This window comes from Talpa europaea (genome assembly GCF_964194135.1).
Source record: "Talpa europaea genome assembly, chromosome: 12".
In the NCBI taxonomy this organism is placed as follows: domain Eukaryota; kingdom Metazoa; phylum Chordata; class Mammalia; order Eulipotyphla; family Talpidae; genus Talpa; species Talpa europaea.
Window position 1 is genome coordinate 45,500,016 of NC_140079.1, and position 25,573 is coordinate 45,525,588.

The window sequence follows — 25,573 nt, forward strand, 5'->3', positions numbered from 1 at the left end:
AGTGAAGGGCAGGAATGAGGCGCCCTCCCCAGGGAGATGGAGGGGAGGCCCGGCCCAGGCAACCGGGGCGGGGCCGGGGCTCCAGGCCCGGCTGCAGGCGCTGCCCTCCGCGATCGGGGGGCCTGGGTGCTCCCTGGGGCCCCGTCCGTGGGCTGGCAGTCGTGGCGGAGGGTCCCTGCCCAGGCCCGGAGGAAGCACCTGCGGGTGCCCACCGGGTGGGCACTGCCCTCGGGGAACGGGCGGGACCGTAACTTCGGAGCACTTTGGCAGCGTGCTGAAGGGGGTTCCCGCCTGGACGCCCCCCGGGGGTCGCAGGGATGGGAGTGTCGCCGTGCTACCAAAGCCCACCAGGGGGCCTGAGTCTGGCAGATGAGCCCTCCACCCGTGCACCTCGGGGCGGGAGACCCCGCGGGAAGCGTAGAGTAGGGGGGTGCACCTGCCCCAAGACCCCCGCTCTCCCCCACCTGCGCGGCCCCGCCCCCGCCCAGGCCCCGCCCCATGCAGGCCCCGCCCCCGCCCCCCGCCCCGGGGGGTCCCGCCTGGCCCGGCCCGGCCGGGCCCGGGCCTCCCCCTCCCAGAGCCGGCTCCGCCCCGCCCGCGAGCTCCGCTGGCCGGGCCGGGCCTCACCGGGGAGGCGGTGCCGCCGGCCGCGCGCCGGGGCACGGAGCTCCCTTCCTTGGTACGGCCGTCGCTGTTGCTACCGCTGCTGTTGCTCTCGGTGCCGGTGCCGCGGCCTCCACAGCCACCGCCGCCTCCACAGCTCGGGGGACATTGTCCCTTTAAATTACTCCCCCCGCTGCCCCGCCCCCCCGGCGCGCCGCCGTGACCTCAGCGCGACAGCCCCGCCGCACCGCCATGATGGGGAGGTCCGGGCACCCCCCCTCCCCCTTTCTCCCCCCTCCCCCTCGCGCCGCCGGTGGTGGGGGCCGAGGGGGTGGGTGGGATGCCAATGGGCGCGCCGCCATGTTGGGAGTGGCCAGGCGGGTCACCTTAAAGGGCCCGTGCGGCCAGAGCGTCCTAGGAGACGCTCTGTTACCATGACAACACTCTTGTCCTCCTACCCCCAATGGGTTCCTCATCACCCCACTGATTCTTCCAATGCTAGCCCGCTTGCTAATAGTACCAGAAGAGTGCGGAGGGGGCAGAAACCTTCCCCCATGGATCATTCATTGGTCTTTCTGGACTTTACCCTGGCAGACCTTAACCTTCACTGTTCTGCCACCAATCAGCTACTTTCCATCCAGGAACTCATTCCCATCTTCCCTGTTATCCATATTGGACTTAAGAACCTCATAGCTCCAAAGTTGATCTAGTCCCCTTGTGCACCCAACCCCCAGGATCACAGCACAGCCCCATCACCCATCCACATGTTCAACCAACCATCCATTTTTCCACCATTCATACACACAATCTCTCAACCAACTAACCACCTACCCATTTACCCATCCAATCACTCATCCATCCATTCATCCATCCAAATCCCACTCATCTATCCATATTCCATCTATTAGGCTATCCATCCACCACCCAAGCATATGCCTACTCATCTATACAACCCACCAAGTACCTTACCCATCCCTACATACCCAACCACCAAAAACATCCATCAATTGCACTTTGACTTATCTCCTTCACTACAGTGTAAGCTCCATGAGGACAGCAGTAATGTCCGGTAAATTCATTACTATTTTCCCACTGTATGACTCAAGAATCTCTGGAGACCTCAATAAATATGTAGCCATAGCCATGTGCTCAATTCAGATATTTCCTACTGTAATCCAGGCCTCTTCTAGGCAGACATGCCTATACCAGCTAACCACCTACTTAACTCACTTAGTAGGACAAATATCCCACAAATGCTGACACATTCATCTGCCTATTATCCTATCCACCTTACCCCTCACCTATCCACCCACCCATGATTCAAATGCCCATTCACGTACCCAACCAATATCCAGAGTTCAACCACTTCCACAACTACCCAATCACCCCTTCATCTGCCTCATAGACGTATGTCCTTGCAGTGGTGTGGGATTTGGGGGGCCTAGGAAGGTGCTCTCATCTGGGATCTGGGGATTAGTGGAGGTGGAATTTTTGGCTTCATTTGAGAAGCGAGTGCTGCCCTTAACTACAAATAGTTTTTATGGAACACTAAGCTATGGGTCTTCCACTGTGTAAGGAACTTTAGATCCACTTTATAGATGAAGCAAGTTAAAGCTCAGAAAGTGAAGGCTCAGAAAGTGAAAGCTGCTGAGACTCCTCTTACATTGCTCCCTTCATGAGACCTCCAATTAGGGGAGGATTTAGGAGAGCAGAATGGACAGGGAAGATACTTTTCGATTGACAACACTTAGGGGAAAAAACACATGTCGCTCTTACTGTAACCAAGATTTTACTGGGCAGCCTCAAACTGCCAAACTATCTGGCACCAAGAACTCTACTCTCCATTGAGGCCACTTGAGGACTGAGGACAGAGTCAAATGTGCCCCCCCCACAAAGGCTATTTCTTTGCACCCAGACCACATGGGGGAGGAGTGGGCAGCTCATGTGGTGTCTCCGTTGAGGCAGGGTGATTTGAGTGGCAGGGGCTGGGTCCAGGATGACTCCGGGGTCCTTAGATGAGACTGCAGGCTCTGGACAATATCCTTCAGCTGGGTCTGAGCATTCTCCATCTCAACCAGGCGGCTCTCCTAGGGAGGCAGCGGCAGTGAGCTCGAAGTCAGAGGAGGGATGCATCCAAATCCTCGCTCCCCCAAAGGCCCAGACCTGTCACAAGGCCAGGAAGGGATCTCACCAGAGTATTCAGCCTGTGGCTGTCATTGCTTGGAGGGTCGCGTTCTGCATACAACTGTGAGGTCCTGTAGGGATATAGGGGCAGGCAAGGAGTAAGAAGCTAACAGACTCCCTTCCAGCTCCTAGTTGGACAGCCAGGGATTCAGGGGGTGAGACTTGGAGTAGAGGTGGGTTTATCCAGGCTGGTGGGCGGGGCCTAGATAAACTTGAAGACACGACTGAATTAGAGCCTGGAAGGCTGGGGAGGGGCATGCCCAGACTGATATATGGGGCCAGGCCCAACCTATTTGGGAGGGGCTCATTTGAGGAAAGGAGTCTGGACAAAAGTACAGAATAAGTATTAGGACCCAGGGACGGGCTAACCTGGGGGCTAGAGGAGCCGACCAAGAGGCAGGACCTAGACAGGGGCTTGGAGGCAGGGCTGGAAGAGGGGGAGTGGTCATTCCAGGCGTGGCTTAGGTGGGGCTGCCTGAGAGTAACGTTTGAATGAAAGGGTCAGGGCCAATCTGATTATCGTGGGCCCACCTGGGGGCGGGGCTATGGCAGCGGGTGGGGCTCACCCTTCACGGAGCCTGGAGTCCAAGTCCCGCAGGTGGCTTCGAAGCTGCTCCTGCTGTTCCATCAAGGTCTGGATGTGGGTGCTAAGCGACTCCAAAATGCCGGACAGCGTCTTCTGTTCCTCACGCAGGGCGACCACCTGGCACTGCAACTCTGCCAGCTGTGAGAAGGGAGCAGCTGTAACTTGACCTGCCGTCTCACCCCTTCTTCTGGAAGACCCTGACCTCCAGGCCCTTGTGCGCTCCCTCGTTATTGTCCTGGCTCATACACTTTCGGAGGATAGAGGAAGAAAGAGAGGATTGGGCTAGCCTGGGATCACAAGACTGAGTGAACTCGGTAATTGAACCTGCTGGGCTTTCAATCTTTTTTCTATCCTGCCTCTCCCTTCTGTAGACAGACCTGGTTAGATCTCACCTTGCCAACCGGTCTGTGCGAGCCCAACGTCCGGTCTGTGTCTCGTGGTTGGTCCAGCTGGCGCTGCCAGGGCACGGAGGGCTTCCGAGGCAGTGAAGACGTAGCCCTGGTCCATGGTCTGCCATGGGCCGCGGGACCTGTGTGTAGGGAGCTTTTGGGTTGCGGACAGGGTCCTACAGGCGGGCAGCGGCGAGAGGGGTGGCCAGCCGGGACGCTCTGTGTGCGCTGCACCCGCCTGGGCAGTCTCCCAGGCTCCTCTTCTGGCCGGCGCCGGGTCCAACTCCCAGTGTCCTGAACGCTGCGCAGGGACTGACTCTTGGAGATGAGGGGAGTGTGCTTGGACAGGTCCCGGGGGAGCAGGAAGTGAGGCTTCTCCCTGGCAGAGAAGCTGGAGGTGAAATGTGAAAGCTCAGGCCCTTGGATGGTCCCTGAGCAGACCCCATCCCTACTTATGACCAGAAATGGCCCCACCCCTGATCTACTTCTACCCCGTCACTTATGAGAACATATCTTGATCTCTAAGCCTATGCTGAGCTGACAGTACCATTCTATGACACTTGACGTGATCTGAATTTAACCTTTGACTCCTCTCTAGCCTGTCCCTGACCTCTGACAGAATGTGACTCTTGACCTGACCCTCTTTGTAACTTCTGATTGTGATCTGACCCTGGGCTTCACTCTGCTCTGTTCTTTCCCAATGGGACCCCTCTTGTTGCCAGACTGACCTTAAACTGACCCTGTCTCTGCCCCCTAATAAAACATGATCCCAGAGTTCTAACCCCAAGTATTACAGCATCTTAACATCTGACTCTGAGCAGACCCCTGGTTTGACCCCATGCACAATCTCCCACTGAAACCTGTTCCTACTGCTGATCACAATGTCACCTTCTCTCTCGAACTCCAAATGTAACCAATCCCTGACTGCTGCAATGCCTAATCCCTACCTTGCACTCCAATCTGACCCATTGCCTGCTCTCTGACCACACCATAAGACTCTTCCTGACCTCTTAGATGACCCCATCTCTGACCTTTATCCAACAGTTTCTGATGTGACTCCCTCCCTGACCTGTGACATGATCCTTCTTTACCTCTCACTACTGATTGACCCAATGCTCACATTAGGGCCTGCCCCTGCTCCTACCCATTAGAACTGGACCAGACTTGAGGCAGATTTACCTGGAGTGGACCTGGGCTGGGGGTGGTGGAAGGCACATTGGCACAGACACGGGCACAGGCTGTCCCTCCTCAATGGCTTGTAGGATGGTTGGCAGTGGTTCCAGGCTATCCCGGGTGGCCTGGTGAGGCATGCAGGGAGGATGCTGAACAAACTTTTCTGGGACCAGAAGTTCCTTGCCCTCTTGCCTCCCTACCCTATGTCCCACGCTCTGGGCTCAGGCCACACCTGGTCAAGCTCAGCAAAGATGGTACAGAGCTGGGCATGCAGGACCGCCAACTGGAGGGCCAGGTCAGTGCTGCCCTGGTAACCACTGGGTGCTGCATCTACATCCACCATGGCTACTTGGTCCAGGAAGCGTTGCATGGCAGGTCCATGGTCCTCCAGAAAGGCATTCATGAAGCCCATGTATGCCTCCTTCTCACCAAACCTGGGTTAGAGCCCAACTAGGTAGGTCAGATCAAGCATCTTCTACACCCCTCCCCAGCCCCAGCATAACCCCAAGGCTCCCAGCACCTACGGGGCATGGTTGGCAAGGTTCTGGATGACCTTGGCGATCAGTGTGAGGGTGCGGGCTGGGCTGGGTGCTGGGTGCTCTGGTGCCAGTCCAAAGAGGCTAGGCGCTAGTATGGCAGGACACAGGAGTCGCAGGAAGAGGGAGGCACACACCAGACGGGGGCCCAATGCCTCAGAGCCGTGTGCTTTGCATGCTTCTCTCCAGCTTGAGAACACAGTGCCCAGCTCTGCCGGGAACCAGCTGGGACAAAAGAAGACATGGTGTGTGTGAAGGAAATATGTGCATAAAGTTCCCAAATGATCAAAGTCCTAAGATCAGGGGTCAGGAGTCATCAGCCTCTAGGTTCCAGGACTTGGCACACAGGGGATAGTGGTGCTTAGGGTTACAGGTCTGCTTAGGGTCAGGGTTTTTACTGAGCTGCAGCAACCCCTGGGGTTTTAGGTATAGGTTAGAGGTCATGAGCTTGGGATTAAGTTTGGGGTGACAGAGCACATGATATGAAGTAGGATTGGATTGGGGTTCCAGAGTCACCTACGCTCAGAAATCATGGGATTGATGGTGGCACGAGATTAGTTACACAGCTTAACCTAGGGTCAGAGGCAAAGGAATGGGAATCCCAGGTTTCCTGTGAACAGTTGCATGGGATTTGGGATACAGGCTCACATAGGCCGGGAGTCAGGGGCTGGGGGTAAGGTATCACTTGGAATCAGAGGTTGTAGGATTGGTCTTATGTTAACTGTGATCAGATGACGTAAAATTAGGTTATGGGGCCACCTGTCATTATAGACAAGGAAATTGGGTCCCAGTTTAGGGTCAGGTGGCATGACATTGGCAATGGGTTGCCAGATTTAGCAATTAAAACTTCAGGACAAAGAGTTAAACTTGAATTTTAGATTAAAAAAAGAATGCTTTTTTAGTATAAATATGCACCAACTATTGGGTCACATTTGACTGGATACCCTGTTGTGTATCTGGCAACCCTAATTGGGGTCAGGATTAGAACAGTGACTGAGAGATAGGAGAAGGCTCAGGTGTTGGGGATCTGATTTCTCACTCATTGGAGTGGATGATGTTCTCGAAGACCTCCTCACAGCTGTTTCGCAGTCTGGCCTGGTGATGGGGCAGCTCTGGGGCTGGACATTTGCTGGGATCTACCTCACAGTCCTCAGTGGAGGCACAGAGACGCCGCACAACCTGCCCTGCAGTCCAGCATAAACGGGCAGGGCCATGAACACCAGAACCCACCACAACCAGCCTCTATCTCCAACTTATTCCTGAGGAGCCTAACATTTGGGGGAGCCCCCAATTCCTCCCCTTAGCATCATACTACCTACTATCCGATTCAGGTTACACAAGGACTTCCAAATTTCTCCTGGGGTCCCCTAGCTCACCCAGCAGTCCTCTGGCTGCCCTGCCCCCCTTGCCCTCCCCCACCACCTCCCAGTTCACCTAGGGTCTCTTGGAGGTAGTCTTGTGCGACCAACTTCATATACTCATCTATGGCTTTGGTGGCCAATGTGTTTTCCCGGAACAGCAGCGCCTCACGGCCTCCACAGCGTGCAAGTTCCGCAGTGCCCAGGTCTGTCACCAGTGCCTGGACATTGTGAGGGTTAAGCTGTTTAGGTCACAGTCTGCTCCAGCGGGCACCCCTGCTCTTGGCCAGTCGTTCACAATCTGGGGCACAAGCCCCACCCTCATAGCTGCCGCTCACCTCTGGGCCTCATAAGTGGCCAGAACCTCCATCCTTCAGAGCAGAAACTTAAGCCTCTTAGGGTTGGTGCTCTCTCAGGCCGGGCCCTTCCACCCTCACAGCTTAAATTGAGGCCCCGCCCCCGAACCCCCACCTCCTCCGCTCCCCCAAGTACTGCTTTCCAATCCCTCCCCTGTCCCACCTCACCCCACCCGGGATGAGGTGGGAAACAGTCTCTTAGTCCCTGATCACCCTAGTCCTCTCAGTCGCTTCTCCGCACCTGCGCCCGACCAGTGGCCTGCAGCACGCGCACCATAGCAGCCGCCAGTTCCTCCTTTGCCTGCGCCGACAAGGAGGGCTCTAGCGCCCCGCAGAGGCGAGCGTAGTGGAAGGTTATGAACTCCGCCAGCTCCTTGTAGCGCTCGGAGGGCAATACGCGCAGGCGCCGCGCTCGGATGCGCGCCCGCAGCGCTGCGCCAGCTGGTGCCCCGAGCAGCGGGAACCATCGTTCTAGGCCCGCTGCAGGTGCGCGGGGGACGCCCAGTTCTTCTAGCTCCAGTGCCACGCGGCCCAGCAATGCTCCCCCCGGGCCCGCTCCGTGCAGCCGCAGCGACAGGTGACGTGCGGGTGGCAGCGCCTCAAAGTGGAAGCGCTCGGCCCAGAAGAGCTGGCCCCGGCCAGTCCGCGGCGCGGTGCGCGCCAGGAGAGCGCCGTCCAGCCACAGTTCCGCGCGCACGCCGGGCGCCCCCGCAGCTGCCCGGGGTAGCCCCTTCACCTCATGCACCCACACGCTCAGCCAGGTCTCTTCCCGCTCCGCGTTGTCCTGTGGACAGCAGTAGGGATTGGGGGGAGGCATTGGGGTTCGACGGCAGGAACCAAAGATAAAGAGGAAGGGTCTGCGCCCCCGGGAGATCGCTGCGCCCCAGAGGGAAGAGAGTGGGGCCACTGGTACTTCTGCCAAAGTGGCAGAAGCTCTTTATCTTTTCTGGGCTCTCGGCGAAAGATGGGGGGCTCCAGGGTACTGAGAAATAGCCTAGTAGGTGGGACTTTGGGTGCAACAGGGCTCGGATTTAATCAAAGGTACAGGGTCATTGTTCAAGGGGCTGGTGAAAGATGGAAACAGGAGGGTCTCCCGAGTGGTTACAAAGGTGTAGGCGGGCAGGATTACCGCGCGTGTGGATTTGGGAAGGGTGAAAAGGGCGGTGCCCAGCATGTGGACAGGATCTCCACGTTGGACCTGTACTATAGGGTACTGACCTGGCTGGAATGAAAGTGTCGACGAAGGTCCTCGATCCAGCGGTCTTTCTCAGCAGCAGAACGACAAGAGAAGCAGCGGCTCCCACCGTCCCATGTTACCTGTTGGAGAGGAAGATCAGAGGTGCATTTGCGGCCAAGGGTGAGCCGAAGGGTGAAGTGCTTTGAGAGTAGCCTGTGTTTACCTGGAAGCAGTGGGGCTCCTCTAGGAGGCTGGGATGCAGTGGCCAGATCCGAACATCCCGCTCAGCTCCCAGGTCCAGCTCAGAGAGTGTGGTCAGCGATTCGCGAGAGCCCAGAATACTGGGGGATCTGAGGAAGGGACCCATGATCAAGTACCATTACCCACAGCCTGAAGGGTGGATGGAGGTCGACATGGATTTGAACTTAAGTTGAACTTGAACCCATGGCCTTTGGAATAAACCCAACACCTTCTGCATGACCTTGCAAAGTACACCCTTTGTCACCTTTGGACCTTGTTTTCCTGTACTTAAATCCCTCTTTCTGAGCTCCAGTCACACTGGCCTTGTTTTTGTCACTTCATCTGGCTTCTTGGCCTTTGCACTTGCTTTTTCCCTTGCCTGCGGTGACATTCCTGCCCATCTTGGTCTAGTTGAATGTCATCTGTCTTTCAGATTGTTCAGCTCAAGTATTCCTTCCTGATGTTCCCAGACCAGACTTAGCTCCTGTTTTAAAGTTATTGTGTCTGACTCTGCTTCTATCCTTCAATGGAGGGCTGGCTCTATGCTAGGGACCGTTAGTGACCCCAGCATAGGCCAACATGGGACAGGATACAGAGAGGACTTCTGGGAGTATTTGATGAAGGTCAGATGATAGGCAGGAGAAAGGGGCAGAGGGAAAGTTGAACCCCAGCCCCTCCAGCCCCTTAGAGGCTCTTACCCATCCCTGTGGGCATTGGCTCCTGGCTCCAGCTTGGCCTTTTTCTTCTCTTTCAGTCGCTTGAGCAACCCCTGTGGTAGGAGAATGTAAGCTGGGAAAGTCAGCAACTTTCCCTCCCAGGATGTCCAGAAGATCTGCTGGTCTTGGGGGACCACAAGCTCAGGCTATATTAGTAGGAATAATAAAGGCAATCAACAGCTCCCATTCCTAAAGCACCCATCCTATGCTTTCCTGTATTTTCTGTTGACTTCTTATACACAGCCCTGAGGGGGAGGTAGTCTCATTAACTCCATTTGTGACCTGCACAAGATCACCCAATAAGAGTCCCATTTCAGCTCTTAAGTTTCTGAGAAACTTTCTCTTCTATCCCCCACTGGTTGCCTCACCCGAATGTTGTGGACTTGGTAGGGGCCAGCAGTCTCTTGTTCATTCTTTCCGGAGATCCTGTCTGGTGGGGGGGTGGTTCAGAAGGGTAGGTTGGGGGAAAGCATCATCTTAGATTCTACCCTACCTTGACAGGTTCTTTAATGCCCCAGATCTCCCCACCCCACAAAATTACCTGGATCCCTGAGATTCCCCATGGCCACTTGTATGCTGCCCTCAGAGCTAGCGCTTCCCATCCTGGACCGGTGAGGACCCTGTTTCCCCATAAGGTGGAGAGTCAGAGAAGGGAGGGAGGAAGGCAGGTGAAAGGTGAAGCAGATATCTTTCTTATATCCCCTCTCCCACTCCCACAACTGTTGTTTCCCTCCCTTCTTCCTCTCCTTTCCTCCCTTCCCATGCACCTCACCTCTCACCTCCTCCTCACCCCCAAGTAACACCAACTTCCCATCAAGCAGGGTGAAGGCCCCAATGTTCCAGACAGGCACATCAGGGCTAGGCGCCTCAGGGATCTGTGGGGCAGGGGACCGTGGCTCCGGCTCTGGGGGAAGAAAGAGATACTGGAACCTGGAAACCCTTTCCTCTTCCTTAGACCCTCTTAAGCCTCCTCTCCATCCTCCCACTTCCCATGTCAAGCTTCAGTGGGCAAATCTTTACTCCTCTATGGGCCTTGTCCCCAACAGCCATGGAAAGTCAACTCAGCTCACCTACTGTGTGGCCCATACTGGGTTTACTGCATCATATACCTTCTCTCATTTAATCCTCCAGAAACCATTGAAAGGGCAATTATAACCTCCATTTTATCAAGGAGAAATTGAGTGACTTGCCCAGGGTCACGCATCTTGTGACTGGTTGAGCTGGATTTCAGACACCAGAATTCTTAACCAAGACAGTGGTTGTATCTACAAGAAGTTAAATAACAGGACAGTAGCCTTAGTTTCTTAGATAAATAGCTAGTCTAAGGTGGAAGGTATTCAAAGTTTGAGAAAGAAAGAAAAAGATCAAGGTAAGGGGAGGCAGTGCAGTGGATCAGGAAAGACCTCACAAAGAGTAATTTTGCATTGGGTGTTGAACAGCAGGTTGAATTTTGACAGAGATTGAAGGAAAGCTGAACAAGAGATTGAAGAGATTAAGCAAAGGCTGGGAGATGACAAGAGGGCAAGAAAGATTTGGAGGGTTCAGAGACTAGAGGGGAAGTTCCAGGAAGAGATTGGTATAGGGCCATGGGTTTTAGAAGAGTTGATTTTTGTCCTGAGAGTACTGGAGTAGTAGGGGGCCATAAGAAGTATTTGAAAAGGAGAGGAGCAGAGAACACTCTGGAGTGGGTAATACCTGATACCCTGGAATATGAAAAGTGAGAATTAAATGAGTTTTCAGGAAGAGAAGAGCTGAGTCAACCCTCTCAGATAACTTGTCTATCTTGTTTTACTGCTAAAGGAATAAGTAATTTCCATTTGTTAACAGATCACTTAAGATATACTGGGCCCTGGGCTGGTGCTACATTATGAGCTCTAATTCTTATTTAATTCCTCACCCTCTCTGTGACACTTGGCCCAGTCTGTCATTTTCTTGTTTGCCTGTTTGCCACCTGTTACATCCATTATACTATAGGCAGTACTTTCCCTGTTTTGTTCACTGTGGTGTCTTCAGTGCCTACATCAGTACTTGGAACACAGGAAATGCTCAACAGACTACTGCTTGAAATAATGAATAAGTGAATGAATGTGAGTAAATGAAATAGTACACCTTTCAAGGTAGGGACTGAGTTTCATTTAACTGATAGGGAGGCAGAGGCAAAAGATGAAGAAACTAAGACATGGAGGCTGAAAGGCAGGAGAGCAGATGAGCCTAGGCCATTGAATATGAGGAGAGACCCCACTGGGGCCATTTGGCATCTGGACAGTACCACTGTCAGTCTATTCCCATTCCTTCCCCAGGCAGGACCCCCTGGGGTCCCTGGTTACCCCTCTCACCCCTGCCCTAGGTAAGGTAGAAAGAGGGAAGAGGGCAGCTGGGCCCCTGCCACTTCCTGCCAGTCTTTCTTACTCCCCACAACTTCCTGTGTCTATGAGGCTGATGCTTTGGAGGCAGACAAAACCCAAGCATCCGGTCTCCCAGCCTGACCTGCGCTCTGGGTGGGGGAGCCATGTACCTGAAGCCTGTGGCTCTGGCTCTGTCTCCAGTGGTGGGCTCTTATGCCTTCCCCAGAGGGACTTGGAGAGTCGGAGGCGGCTAGTTCGGCACTCTTTGTGGGGCTCAGACAGGACGCGGCGGAACAGCGAGCGAGGAGCCTGCTGGCTGCTGATTATGGGCTCTTGGTGGCTTAGAGCCCTCCCCCAGCTTGAAAAGCGTCTCCAGTGGAATCCCCTGGCCCCCTTCTCCCTGCCAGACCCTGTGAGCCAGCGGTAGGAAGTCAGTGGGGAGGGGGCTGCAGGTTGGGCTTGGGAGGCCTGGCTCTCCAACCTGAGGTCCATGGTGGAGTCCTCCTGGGGGGGCCAAGAAGGTGTTAGTTCTGTCTGGTATCTATCCATATGCTGGCGTCATCTTAGCTCCCTCCCCACTCTCAGCTCTGCCCCAAGAGGACCTTCTTGGGGGTCCACAGGCACTCCCTTCCTTACCTTGTTTTCCTGACTAGCCCCAGAATCAGAAGCCGTCTGCTCTCTGCCTTGCTTCCTCCTGCTGAAGGCGAATCCACGTGACCCCATCTGTCCCTCCCCACAGCCAAGCTGGGAGGGCACAGTGGGGGCAGGACGCGGGAGGAGAAGAGGTGACAGAGTGGGGACCCAGAATCTCTTGCTCACTGTGAGGCAGCACAGGTCCTTCTCTGAGCTTCAGTGGTCTTTTCTGCCAGATGAGCACACGCTGACCCGATGCAGGTAAGAATATGGAGTGCCTGCAACTCTCATTCTCTGCTGGTCAAATTGAGGACTAATCCACCCAAGTTGGAATACTATCTGCCATGATCTACTAATGTTGACCACGTAGCTGTCCTCTTTTCTGACCCAGCAGTCCCACTGCTAGGTACACATCTGATAAACATGCTCACCACCACTAGTCCGAATAGTCCCAAACTGAAAACAGCCCAAGTATCCATCTATTGTGGAATGGATAAACTGTTCCCTTCACACTCTGGAGTATAATGTAGCCATGACAATGAATAAACTACTAAATGATTGAACTTGGATGAATCATAATGCTGAACAACAGTAAAAGAAAAACGAGGAAGAGTAAACACTGCATAGTTCTATTTACATAATGTTCTAAAGCAGGCAAAATTATATGTAATGAATCAGAATATCAATTTCTTTGGAGAGGCTAGTGATGGGTGGGATGGGGAAAGCTTGAGGGAGGCTTCTGGAAGCTGATGATGTCCCCCCAGCCCCGCTCCAGCTGTGAAATCCACATGATGTAAATATAACACATTCTATTTCTTTAGGGGGTGCCGGTTATAAGGGAGTGTTCTGTGGTGAAAATTCAATGAGCTGTCCATGTTGGTATACTTTACTGTGTCTCTGTTACACTTCAGTATGTGTTTATTTGAAAAAAAGAGGTGAGTAAATGCTGTTCTGAGAAAAAAGTGAGTCAGCAGGTTTCTGGACCAGAAATGAGTTTAAGAGCCAGCTGGTCCTTCACTTGCTATGTGACTGTAGGAAAGTCACTTCCTCTCTTTGAGCTTTGGTTTCCTTATTTGTACAAGAAGATAATATTTTCAGAAGGTTCATAACAGGAGCATTTGTTTATTCAACAAAAGTTTTCTGAGTGCCTCCTATGTGCTAGGTGCTAGAAAAACTATGGGAAAGCTAAACTTGCCTCCTGCCTTTCTGGAACTCACTGTGTAGCAAGGGGGACAGATCTTGAACTTGAATGCAGAGCATTTCTAGCCTGTATGGACTGGGAAGAAAATAGACTGGAGTAGAATAGAAGTAAGGTTCTTAAGACTGGAAAAATCAGGGATAGACTCCTTGTGGAGGTGACATTTGCTATCCGACGTATAAGAAGGAATTGGCCATCGGAAGAATATGCTATGCAGATGAAATGGTTTGTGCAAAGGCAAGGATGACCAGAATCCATGGGAAGGGGTGGGGAGGATTGCCTTGATAGGCAGGCAGCCTGTGCATTCCCCCGGACTCATGCTCAGAAGGGCTCCACAGTGCACTTGATTTAATCCTTTGCTATCTCTGTCTTGAAGTTCTTGCTTTTTTGAACAAGGGACCTTGTATTTTCATTTTGTACTGGGCCTCATATCATCGATATAGCCACATAATTCACATTGCATCAGGGTATTCACTGTATCAATGCAGAGCATCCCCTTTTCCACCATATCTCCAAGTCTTTGCCACCTTATTGCATTCTGGCCCCACTCCCAACCCCCTGCATTTTTGCTGGAGGATTTTCTCTGACAGCTTGAGGCCACTCTGCACAGGTGACAAGACACACCACTGAGAGCACCCCTCAGTCAATGACTATGGGAGTTTGAGGATCAATACCCCAGCTCCCTTATCCCTTGTGTGGGATGGTGCTGAGGTGTGTGCCCTACAGTGTTTCCCAGAAGTACCCCATGAATTTGAGCTTCACTTGCCCTCAATACCGACTTGCCTAAGGCACCTTTTCCTGGCTGCCTTCCATTCTCTACCTTTCTTCCTCATTCTTCAAGTGATATGTTCTGAGAACATCTCCCAAACAAACTGTGCTTGCACTGGAATTCTTGTCTTGGAGTCTGCTTCTGATAAAACCCAAAGACTATATGCACGAACAGATAGATAATGCATGGACACAGGCTTGCTTTATTGGAGGTCTGTGTCTCGTACGATCATTATGGGTTGTTCCTGCCTGGATCTCCTGGGTGCCCTCCTGGTAGGTTTTGGTTTCACATTCTAGAAAAGAAAAGGGAGTGAGAAGCTTGGGGTGGGTTCTTATAGTGGGGCTCTTGGATGGGAATAAGGACAGGGGCCCAAAGTGGGGGGTGGGTACATCATGAACTGTAGACCAGACTGGACAGATTAACAGCTTAATAAAATGGAGTGACAGTGTGCAGGTAGCATAAGACTGAGATCATGCTGATCGGGCCTAGACTGATCCAGCAAAAGAGTTGTCATTAGTGCTTAGGGATGGTGGGCTGAGCAAGCATCCTCAGAGGATGAGGATCCTAAGATGTAAGCAGAGGATTATAACACAGGGTTAGTGGATGGACAGAAGTTGTGCAGGCAAAAGAATTTCCTATAGACGGTCACAAGCTAGGTTAGTGTTGTGTGGACAAAGAACTTTGGCTAGGGGACTGGGATGAAGCCAAGATTGGGTGGACAGGGCAGAGGTTGTGTAGGCAGAAAGTTTGTGACTTGCATATAGGTTTTGCAAGATTTTAAGGGCAAAAGGCTGTGTCAGGGGTCAGGGTCCATGCTCTGGTTAGGAGAACAGAGGTGTTGGGGGGTGGGTGGGCTGAGACTATGCAGGCAGAGAACAGGGGAGGTGGCAGGGGATGTTGGGGACAGAATAACTGAAGGCTGGGCCTTGGTTGCCTGCATAGGACTGTAAGGGAGATCAGGAGCCTGTGGCGGGCTTGTAGATATAGGGATTACAGACAGAGGTCAGGGGCACGCTGAGGTCAGGATACAGACAGAAGGACCGCAGGCCCAGGTAGTGCGGACTTCGGGGACTCACAGTGGTGAAGTGGGGCCAGGTGCGCAGCAGGTTGAAGAGGGCATCGCCAGGGCAGTCGGTGTGCACCAATTGGCGGTGGCCGAGCAGCGCGTAATCCGGCTTCAGGAGGCCAGCACGCACCGCGCAGCGCGGGAGCACGTCGCGCATCGTACGCAGCGAGTCTTCGGTTGGCAGCTCCGCGGTGTAGTTGCCCACAAAGGCCACGCCGAAGCCGCGGGAGTTGTGGCCAAGAGTGTGCGCGCCCACCCACTGCCAGCCCCGGCCCTCGTACACGTAGCCGTCAGAGCCTACCACAAAACTGCAGAGGGAAGAGGGAAGCTGGCACTAGGCGTGAGGAGCCCCGCCCCTCATCCTGCCGGTACCCCAGATTTCACACCTGTGCCAAAAGTCGCTGTCACGCCTCCTCCCCCCCCCCCAGAAGTCCTGCCGGGCCGCGCTGGCTCTGCATTGTCCAGTCTTGTCTTACTCCCTCACCAAACGACACCCCTGAAACCATTGTTTCTCCTCATCTCTCCCAAGCATTGGCCACGCCCCTTAATGCCCAGGCCTCTCCCTTCGAGTCCAGTTCCTGCGCAATTCAGAGCCCTCTTCAGTTTTTTAGGCCTTATCCCATCACTGCTCCGCCCCAGCCTTCACACGTACCCCTGACCCTGCTCCTCTCCCAAGTGCCACCTCATTTCCTAGTTCCCTCAGTAGACTTGAGAGTTCCACAGTCAGCAATTTCTGGTCCATGTAACGGTCTCCGCCCTAGTCTAGGCCACGCCCCCTCACCTCGGTCCCACCTATCCCAAACTCCACAGTCTTGTTAGCTTTGCTCGCTTCCAAATACCGCCACCAGACACCGGACTCGGCCTCTGCTACGGACCACGCCCCCGCATAGCCACGCCCACCTGTAGCCGATGTCGCTCCAGCCGCGTGTCTTCTGGTGGAAGCGCTGCATGGAACGCATGTTGGCTGCGCATTGCACGAAGTCTGTGCAAGGTGGCGCGGGCACGTACGTGTGATGCACATACAAGAACCCGAGCGGCAGCTGCAGCAGCGTGGGTCTGCCTTGGTATGGCACCGCTCCCCAGCGGCAACGGGGGTGGATGGCCGGGCACCCTGCGAGGAAGGGCAGGCCAGAGCTGGGCTCAGCAAGTATTTCTCTACCTGTTTGTCACCTGCACCCCCCATTAGAGCGCACATATGGATTATGCCACCCCCCGCCCTCCTCCCAGATTTAGGTATAGATCAGTCTCACAGCACACTGACCTCCATTGGGATGCCACTTAAATAAATTTAACAGCACCCCGTTCCTGTTGGAATATCCTCTATCACTCTCAGGATAAACCCCACGTATTTTAGCTCAGAGTTCAAGGCCCTTAACAACACGGGATCCAGCTGACCCTGCTGTGAGAACTAAGGACATCTCCAACTGTATGCTATTTACTTTACGTGCGTCATCTTTTAAAAACTATCCAGCAAATCCAAGAGATACCAGTGATTCTTCCCAGTTTCAACTGAAGAAAGGTTCAGAGAAGTGAAGTTACTCACCCAAAGATGCACAGCTGTAATTGGCTAATCTTCAATTCCAACCTTTACGTGTACTGAGCCTACCTCCTGGTATATTCACTTTTTCTTTTTTTTTTTTTTTTAAAATTGGACGAACCCTTATTCATTCTAAAGACCCAAATCTAGCATATTCTGACCTGTGCAGATGCCCTACTGCACCCAGTCAGAGCCCTTATTGCTCCCTCTGGAATCCCTCAGTACTGGGTCCTTTTTGACCACCTGGTGCTAAGAATGTATGTATCTGTGAGAGTTAGGATAACAGGGGTTCGGGGCCCTTCTTACCCAAGAAGGCTTCAGTGAACTCCTTGCTTGCATGGGTGGCTATCTTTGCTAGTTGTCCTTGGCTCATGCCCTGCAGCTGAGAGTAGCCTGACTCCAGTCTCTGTAGCAGGATGAGGGCCCCCCAAACCTGTTGAGTCAGGGTGGGTGTTGAAATCAGAGCTGCTCCATTGTGCCGTCGGAAGTTGCTTCGAAGCCCTGGGTCTCTGGTCAACCCCCCTCCATAGTACTTTCTCAGCAGGTGGCTGAGGGGTGGCCTGGGCTCAGGGGTCCGGCTCAGGTAGTCTCCAAGGATGACCCCATCCAGGGCACCATTGAGGAAGGCCATGGTAAGCAGTGATGCCTCAGGGTCTAGGAGTGTGAAGTTCTGGGGGGCAGAGAGCTTGTCCCAGCATCCATCAGTTCCCAGGCCTGGATGGCTCTGCGTCTTGGGGCCCTGGAGGAAGGTCAGGCCTAGGGCTCCGGCCAGGGTGACCACCAGGAGGCTATCCACAGTAGTTGGGGGCTTGGTTGTGGCATCTGACATGGAAATGTGGACTTCTGGAGAGGTGACATCTGGAGAGGTGACATCTGGAGAGGCATGCTTGAGTCCTGGGGAGGTGGTTCTTACATGAGGAACCATGATTCTAGTATCTGGGTGGGAGGCTCTGGCATCTAGAGGGGTGGCTGTGCTGTCCATAGGCAAATTTACTAACCTATGCCCCTGCAGCCCAGCCACCAGTCCCACCAGAAGAGGCTCCACAGCTACGGATGAGCCATCAGGTGCCAACACCACCCCATATTCCTGCCCACCCCACACACCATGCTGGGACACCTTCTTGGCCAGATCTCCAAGCTCTGGGCTCGGTAGAAGGGGATCCAGCTTTACGGGCTTGAGAGGCCACCCCTCCAGCAGAAAGTGATAGAGGGGCTTGTGGGGGCCTGAATTCTGGGTTGACTGCAGCCACACAGAGGCACTGTGGCTGGCCTCAGTGGCTGGTGCCTTCTGTTCAAGTGTATCCAGGACCTGGATGACGGAGTCCATGAGCAGGGGCAGGGATGCTGCAAAAGGAGGGATGATGTTAGACCAGCAACCCAACACCCTTGATTCCTGATCTTCCATATCTTCTCAGTGCAGCCAGCTCTCCATCTGACAACCCTGTGATCCCTAACACCATTCTGTGTAGATGAGGAAACTGAGGTACAGACAATAGGTTAAGGAACTCAGACTATCTTTGAGCCCTGGGGAGTCACAGTAGGTTCATGAGCAGAAGAGAGAGAGAGACTGGCCACCCTGGTATTCTAAGATTGCTTTTTTGGCTCCCATGTGGTGAACAGATTTTTGGGGACCTAGAGTAGAGGAAGAGAAAACTTGTGCCGGTTTACAATGAGGGTGATTGAAGGCCAGGGTGGGGGGCAATGTGATGGCAAAAAGTGGCAGGTCCTCCAGCTACTTTGAGGGAAAAAGGGACAGTTTTTCACGATGGATTGGCATTTGGGGGATTTTAGAGAGAAAGGTGTCTCAAAGGATGCCAGAAGAGGGTGAGCCTGGCCTCATGGGGAAATGTCAATGGCTGAGCTCCGAGCTGGACATAGTTTTTTTTTTTTTTTTAAAGATTTATTTATTCATTTATATAAGCACTGGGTACAGTCAGAAGCATGGGAGGGTGAGAGAATTCACCAGAGCCGGAGCAGGGAGCAGAACAGAGAGACTGATGAAGAACATTGCTGAGGGGAGCAGCGGGCACAGCAGGCGAGGTCTGCGCACCATGTGGGACCCTCGCTGGCCGGCAGGGGATCGAACTGGCGCTGTAGAGGCTGTATGCAGCTTTGCAGCCCAGCGCTCAACTGCTGCGCCATCGGGGAGGCCCTGGACATGGGTTGTTGATTAATAGCTAATATTTATTAAACATTTGCTGCATGCCAGGCACCATTCTAGGTGACTTATATAACTAAATTCATTTAACCGTCACAATGACTCTCTGAACACAGAAAGGTTACATTATCTGCTTAAGATCATATAGCTAGTAAGTGGTAGAGGCAGGATTTGAAACAAGGAAGTCTTAATCTTTATACTTCGTTGTCTACAATCTAGGTTTTTCTGCGGACAGTTCACATTGTGATACCTCTGTCACATTATTCTCTCTGCTTAAAATACCGTTTCCTGCTCTTCACCCAGTGAAATTCTCCTCTGTCTTCCTGCCCTAGAGTGATGTCCCTCTTCCAGGAAGCCTTCATGATTTTTAAGCCTTGACTCCCATTTCCTTCCCTTAAACCCTGGATTGCCCAGGCCTCTACCTTCTGACTCACCTGTCCCTGGCTCCAGCCACAGCAACAATCCGAACATGATCCAGAGGACACCTTGCACAACCATTGTGGGGTTCCAACTTCAGGGGGACTTATCCCATTAACTTCAGCAGATACCTTGACAGAATTGGGAGGAGACAGTCATGGAGAACTAAGCAGTACCTTTCACAACTGTCAAAAGTCCAGTGGTGAATGACCCGTCTGCCCGTCTGCCTGTTGCAGAACTGTGGGCGGGAGGTATGGAGAAAAGATCAGCTGGGCCTCAGGAGCTATTCCATCCTAACCTGGCACTCTCAGGCTGAGATCAAGGGTCAGTAAGCCAAGCTGTTCCCTGGCCAGGCAGTTGAGCATCCAGGAAAGTCTTCCTATTCTCAAGAGAGACTGAAACCAATTCAGTAAATCCTACTTCCTTCTGATGGAAATCATTCTGTTACTGTTGCTTGCTGGCCACTAGGGGACTCTTAGGAGCCCACCTGACCGGTAAGACGGGCTGTGCTAGGGAAAAGGAGCAAGGAGAGACCTGAGGTTCACACTGACCCTTGCCTGCTCTGGAGCCAATATTTCAGACCCAGGCAGAGGATGGGTGCAAGGGCCAAGGATTATTTTCGCTGAGTCCTACTTTGAGCCCATGGAAACCTAGAGATGTCACCTCTGATCCAGTACCGACTCTTGACCTCAAGCCACCAGAGGTTGCTGAGATCAGGGTTTTCAGGATCCTGGCTTTTGTCCCAGGAGTTGGTATCTGGGCTCACCTGGGTTGATAGCGAGGGGTCCTTCCTCTTCCCCTGGTGCTTGTGGCCAAGTGCATAAGTAAGCTGGCCTTCCTTTTATTCCAGCATCAGGTGGGATGGACTCTACATGGCTGGGGCTGTTGTGTAAATTGCTTCATTGTGGACCTTCCACCGTGAAACCAGCCCAGGGGGTTTTTCAGGGAACCCACCAGAGTCTTTGACACAGGGTGGATCCTGGGTGGGGCTGGGAATGCCCACACTGAGCCAGGCCTGGGATTTCCCAGGGGGTATTAAAGTTGGAAGAGTTGGGGCGACAGTCGCTCAGATATCTGAGCTGGGGGCACAGTGGAGGCTCAGGGAGTGAATAGAGACCACTCCCACTAGGATTTTGAGGAAATATCCTCTATGTTCCAGTTTCCAGGATTTGGGTCCAGGCTGTGTCTGGTAGATCCATTTGGGTGTGGGTTGTGGATAAGGAGGCAACCATCTGCAGTGCAAAATTTAAGGTGACATTGAAAAACTCATCAAGATAAATAGTAGTTTTTACTTCCTTTTCCACCTTTTTTTCCTTTTATTTAAAATTTTTAAAATTTTCTTACATTGTTCATTTTTATACAATATTTGATTTCGCTCCTCAGGTGTAGTCCCCATAATTCTCCCACGACCACATCACCTATGAACAGTCAGCATAGTCCCTGCGCTCTTCCCTCCCCTGTTTTGACTGTTCTCCTCCCTTCCCTGCTGTATGCCTCAGATCTATGGTTTGCCTGCAAGTTTTGTCTTTTTCCTAACCCTTTATCTGATATTTTTCTTTTTCTTTCTGACTTATTTCATTAGCATAATCCCTTCCAGCTCCATTCATGTTGCTGCAAATGGTATGAGTAAGATAAATAATATTTTAATGAAGTGGTTAACACATCATTTGAGATAAAGGCAGGATTGGGAACAGAGCTATGCTAAGGTATATTGGAGCAAGAGGCAGAAGGAAAAATCAGGAATTCTCATGCTGTCTTTGTGCCTCACTCACTTTACCCTTGTCCTGGCCCTGTATCCAATTTGTGGGGAGTCCCAAGGATGCTGAAGAATGACTGTGAGATTCCCATTTAATGTTCAGCTGGTCTGGGAATAATCTTGATTCAGTATCACAAACCCTGTGTTTGTCCCTCTGATTCTCCCACTGTCTATGGCTGTGGGAATGCTTTTGATTTAGCTTTAAAAATTTTTTTTTATTTGCTTTTATTATGCCCATTTTACCTAGCAGGAGGGTGAGTTCAGAGAGGTTAAATAAATTTGCCCAAGGTCACATATCTATAACCTGGGGCGGGTTCCAAGCTCACTGCACATTTCTGTTATTCTGTAGCTGGGTCAGGGTCAGAATAATTATTTCACTTAATAATGGAGAAGTTTTTGCAGACTGTCTACAGAAAGACTTCATGCCTAGGAATTCACGGGTCAGCTGCAAAGGCAGGTTTGATTCCTTCTAAAAGCATGGAGTTAGTGGTAGAAGTTTGGTCGTGTTTGAATCAGAAACATATCATGGCCAATTGCATTTACTTTTCTGGGATTTGCGATCTTCTGGGGATTTGTGACCTTCCTCTAGGAAGCTTTCCTACTTACCCCCTGGCTTTCCTCTTTCCCCATCCTGGCTCTCTAGCCTGAGGTTGCTCCCTTTGACCTAGACCTGTCCATATAGGTCAGGGACCAAGCGGGTGGCAGGAAGGGACTGCTGAATTCATGTGAGGTCGTGGGGTCAGTTTGGGCTCAGGCTTTGACACACACACACACACACACACACAAGTACTCATACACCAGGGCACCCGGTCTGGGCTGGACTGGCAGGCAGCAGAAAGGTTGGTATTTCCATGATGAATCATCCTCCCACAACTTTCCACTTCCTATCTACCTCATGAGGCCCACCTGTCAGGGGGTTGGTCAAGGCCCCTCCAGATTGCAGACCACGGGGTCTTGTGAGAATAGCCACTGACCAAGGTCTGGGTCAGCACCACTGGAGGTAACACTGGCATGGGCAGACAGAACCTTGGGCCCTGGATTGGAAAGGAGGTTGGGATAAAGGCCGGAGGCCAGAGGAAATGAACCTGGCATTTGGGGTCAAGATCAGAGTTAATAGTATTCACTTTGGTAGAAGTAATGATAATAATAATGAAAATCCTAGTAATAATAATCAACACTGGTGTATACAGAGTTCTGGGCTAAGATTCTATGCACCTGCATTTAATTATTCAGTTTTAGATTTTGTTGAGATGTTTTAAAGCAGAAATTGGCAAATTAGAGACTGCGACCAACTATCTCTTTCTGCAACAATTTTATTGGAGGTGAAATTCACCTAACATAAAGTGACCCATTTAAAACTGAGTATTTTTTTAACATTTTACATTCACACTATTATGCAACAACCTCTGTCTAGCTACAGAACATTTCTTTCATCCAGAAATAAAGCCCTGTATCTATTAATTTGTCACTTTCTACTCTCTGCCAGCTCCTGGAAACTAACACTGTTTTCTGTCTCTATGGATTTGCCTGTTCTAGACATTCCGCATAAATGGAATTATGCAATATGTGAACGTTTGTGACAGGACTTTTTCCCACTGCACATAATGTTCTTGAAGTTCATTCATGTTGTAGCATGAATAAGTGCTTTTTATCACAAATTATTCCTTTTTATGGCTGACTAATACTCCACTGTATGGATATACCATAAATTACTGATGTAGATGAAACGTATTGGAATACGTCATCTCCCATTTGTTTACATATTGTCTATGACTGTTTTCATGCTGTAAAGGCAGATTTGAATCATTGTGATGGAACCCATCTGGCATGCAAAGCTGAAAATAGTTACTGTGTGGATACATCCCTCTCCAACTTTCTTGAGATAATATTTGACATATAGCATTGTGTAAATTTAAGGTGTGCAATGTGATGATTTGATATAGGTATATATTACAAAATATTTACCACAATAAGGTAGTTAATATCTATCACCTCACATAGCTACCTCTTTTTCTTTTTTTTGATAGTGAGAACTTTAAGATCTACTTTCTTAGGAACTTTCAAGTACACAACACAGTGTTACCTATAGCTACTTGCTCAGAACTGATTTAAAAACTGGAAATTTATGGGCTTCCCATAAATTGTACACACACACACACACACACACACACACACACTCATGTATATGCAAACACACACACATCACATTTTCTTTATCCTTTCATTCATAGAGGGATTCTTAGGTCTTCATGCTTGGTTATTGTAAATAATGCTGCAATGAACATGGGGGTGCAGATATGTCTGAGGGTAGTGATTTCATTTTGTCTGGATTTATGTGACCTTTTGCATAGATTCAAATTCTCACTCTGCTTCTTACTAGTTGCAGCAAGTGACTGAATCTCTAGTCCTCATTTTGTTACCTCTAAAATGGGAGAACAGTGCCAACCTCATGGGTTAATATGAGAATTAAACAAGATGATGCTGTAAAGAGTTTAAGATTGTGCTAGCATGTGGGAGGCATTTGATGAGTATGGAGTCCTTTCTGCCAACCCATCCACCTGCCCAGCCTTCCCAGCAGAAGTTCAGCTCAAAGGATAATCTATTATGGTTAAACTCCCACATCTTGGATGAGTTCAGATTCATGATTATGTGTTTTTTCTGCATCGAAGGCATTTGTCCAAGCCAAGGCTTCCCTGTTGGCTCTGGCCCCCCAGCAGCCAACTGAGCCTTAGGGCTTGGCCTTGAGCCAGATTGAAACTGTGACCAAATTATTAAAGCCAGGGCAGGCTGGCTTTAAAAATTAATTGGTTGGACCCATGTCCCCAAGGGGAAAAGCAAGTATGTGGTGTGAACCACTGACCTCACAGCCTCTATCAGGGGCTATTCTATGTCCCTGGGGGGCAGAAGTTGACTTCTATTGCACCTTCCTGGAAAAGTAGAGGTGAGATTTAATCTCTCAGACACCTGGTCCTGGAAGTGAAGAGGAGGGAATTTTGTAACTGAGGACACTGGAAATTGTATTGAAATCGTGAGCTCAGCCCTTGGCGGTATGCTAGAGGCCAAGAATGAGTGTGGGGTAAGATGTTGGCCAGATGTTGGCACTCCTGAGCAATATTTACTGAGCACCTACAGGCTCCTAGCTGTCATAACTCTGCTTCAGGAAGATGGCACAAAACAAAGGGCAAAGGGCTTTAAACATTTTTTTCTAAATAGGAATTTTCAAACATAATCAAAAGTAAAGAGAGCTGTATAATGAACCCACATGTGTATCCACGAACTACTGACATGTGTTAACTCACAGGCCATCTTGTTTCTTCTATAACCTCCACCTACTGTCTTTCTTCTGCAATGTTATCTGCCATTGATGATTATTGCCTAGATCTAACAATTCATTAGCATCCACAACAGTGATACTGGAATAATATTCTTTCTTCATTTATAAGCTGAATAACATACTCTGATCTATCATTTGGTTATCCAGTGGTACAATTACATGGGAAAGGTGAGATAAAAATAAGACAATTAAAAAAACCCACATAGACACATAAAATCAACTCAGAGTCCTGTACATAGCAGTGTTTATTATTATTATCATAAACACTACTGCTACCAAAATAAATATTATTAACTCTGACCTTGACCTTTCCCATGCTTGATTCTTTTTTTTGGGGTAAGATTTATTTATTTATGCATACAAGAGCTAGGGTACAAGCCAGAGGTGTGGGGGGTGAGAGGATTCACCAGAGACAGAGCAGGAAACAGAACAGGCAGATTGACCGAAGTACACTGCTGAGGGGAGCAGCAGGCGAGTCAGGAGAAGTCTGCTGTGCCATGTGGGTTGTTCCTTGGTCGGCCAGGGATCGAACTCTGCGCTGCAGAGGCTGCGGATAGATAGCTTCATAGATTGTGTCTTAACCCCTTGTGCCACCTGGGAGGCCCCCAGGCTTGATTCTTTTCCTTTCTTAGTTTTCAAAATCATTTCTGGGCTCCTTAATACCCTTCAAATAGAAATACAAAAAGTCCTTGATTAGCATCATTTTTTTAAGGTTAATGATCAGAAAACAATCCTGGATGATGGAAACTATGTTATATGAGAAACTGCATTGATTATATGTTGTTTTTAAAGTCATGATTTCTAAGAATTTATTGTCACTGTTAAATGAGGACTTAATATAATGAGCTTTTTCCTATATATTTATGAACCTGTGGATTTAAACTATTGGACTGTGTTACTGCATTGCAGTTTTTGTCATTACTGATTATTCCTTCTTTGGCAAGTGGGAGTCTTTTCACTTTGACACCTGAGTTCTTTTGATAGGAGTCTTAGAGGTAACTTCTTGCCTTATAATGTGGAAAGATATTCCTGGAACCTCTGA

General features: G+C 50.9%; 2 protein-coding genes across 2 annotated transcripts; both read right to left on the minus strand.

The window, feature by feature from the left end:
* Positions 1-2,543: 2,543 nt before the first annotated feature.
* Positions 2,544-12,155, minus strand: RASAL3 (RAS protein activator like 3; the record flags this gene model as incomplete). Its single annotated transcript, XM_084250005.1, has 17 exons — positions 2,544-2,690; positions 2,795-2,858; positions 3,354-3,511; positions 3,766-4,153; positions 4,942-5,060; positions 5,168-5,369; positions 5,460-5,696; positions 6,511-6,655; positions 6,906-7,050; positions 7,427-7,969; positions 8,404-8,502; positions 8,586-8,712; positions 9,301-9,371; positions 9,687-9,748; positions 9,860-9,938; positions 10,098-10,222; positions 11,834-12,155. The coding sequence occupies 17 exons, from the start codon at positions 12,153-12,155 to the stop codon at positions 2,544-2,546; spliced, it is 3,033 nt and encodes a 1,010-aa protein (XP_084106131.1).
* A 3,064-nt stretch (positions 12,156-15,219) lies between these two features.
* On the minus strand, positions 15,220-19,531 carry PGLYRP2 (peptidoglycan recognition protein 2; the record flags this gene model as incomplete). The annotated part of the gene is made up of 4 exons (XM_084250006.1): positions 19,459-19,531; positions 17,173-18,210; positions 16,230-16,440; positions 15,220-15,637 (listed from the first exon to the last, which is right to left on the minus strand). Exons 1-4 carry the CDS (start codon positions 19,520-19,522, stop codon positions 15,220-15,222), a joined length of 1,731 nt encoding a protein of 576 aa, XP_084106132.1. The 5' UTR covers positions 19,523-19,531.
* Positions 19,532-25,573: the final 6,042 nt, after the last annotated feature.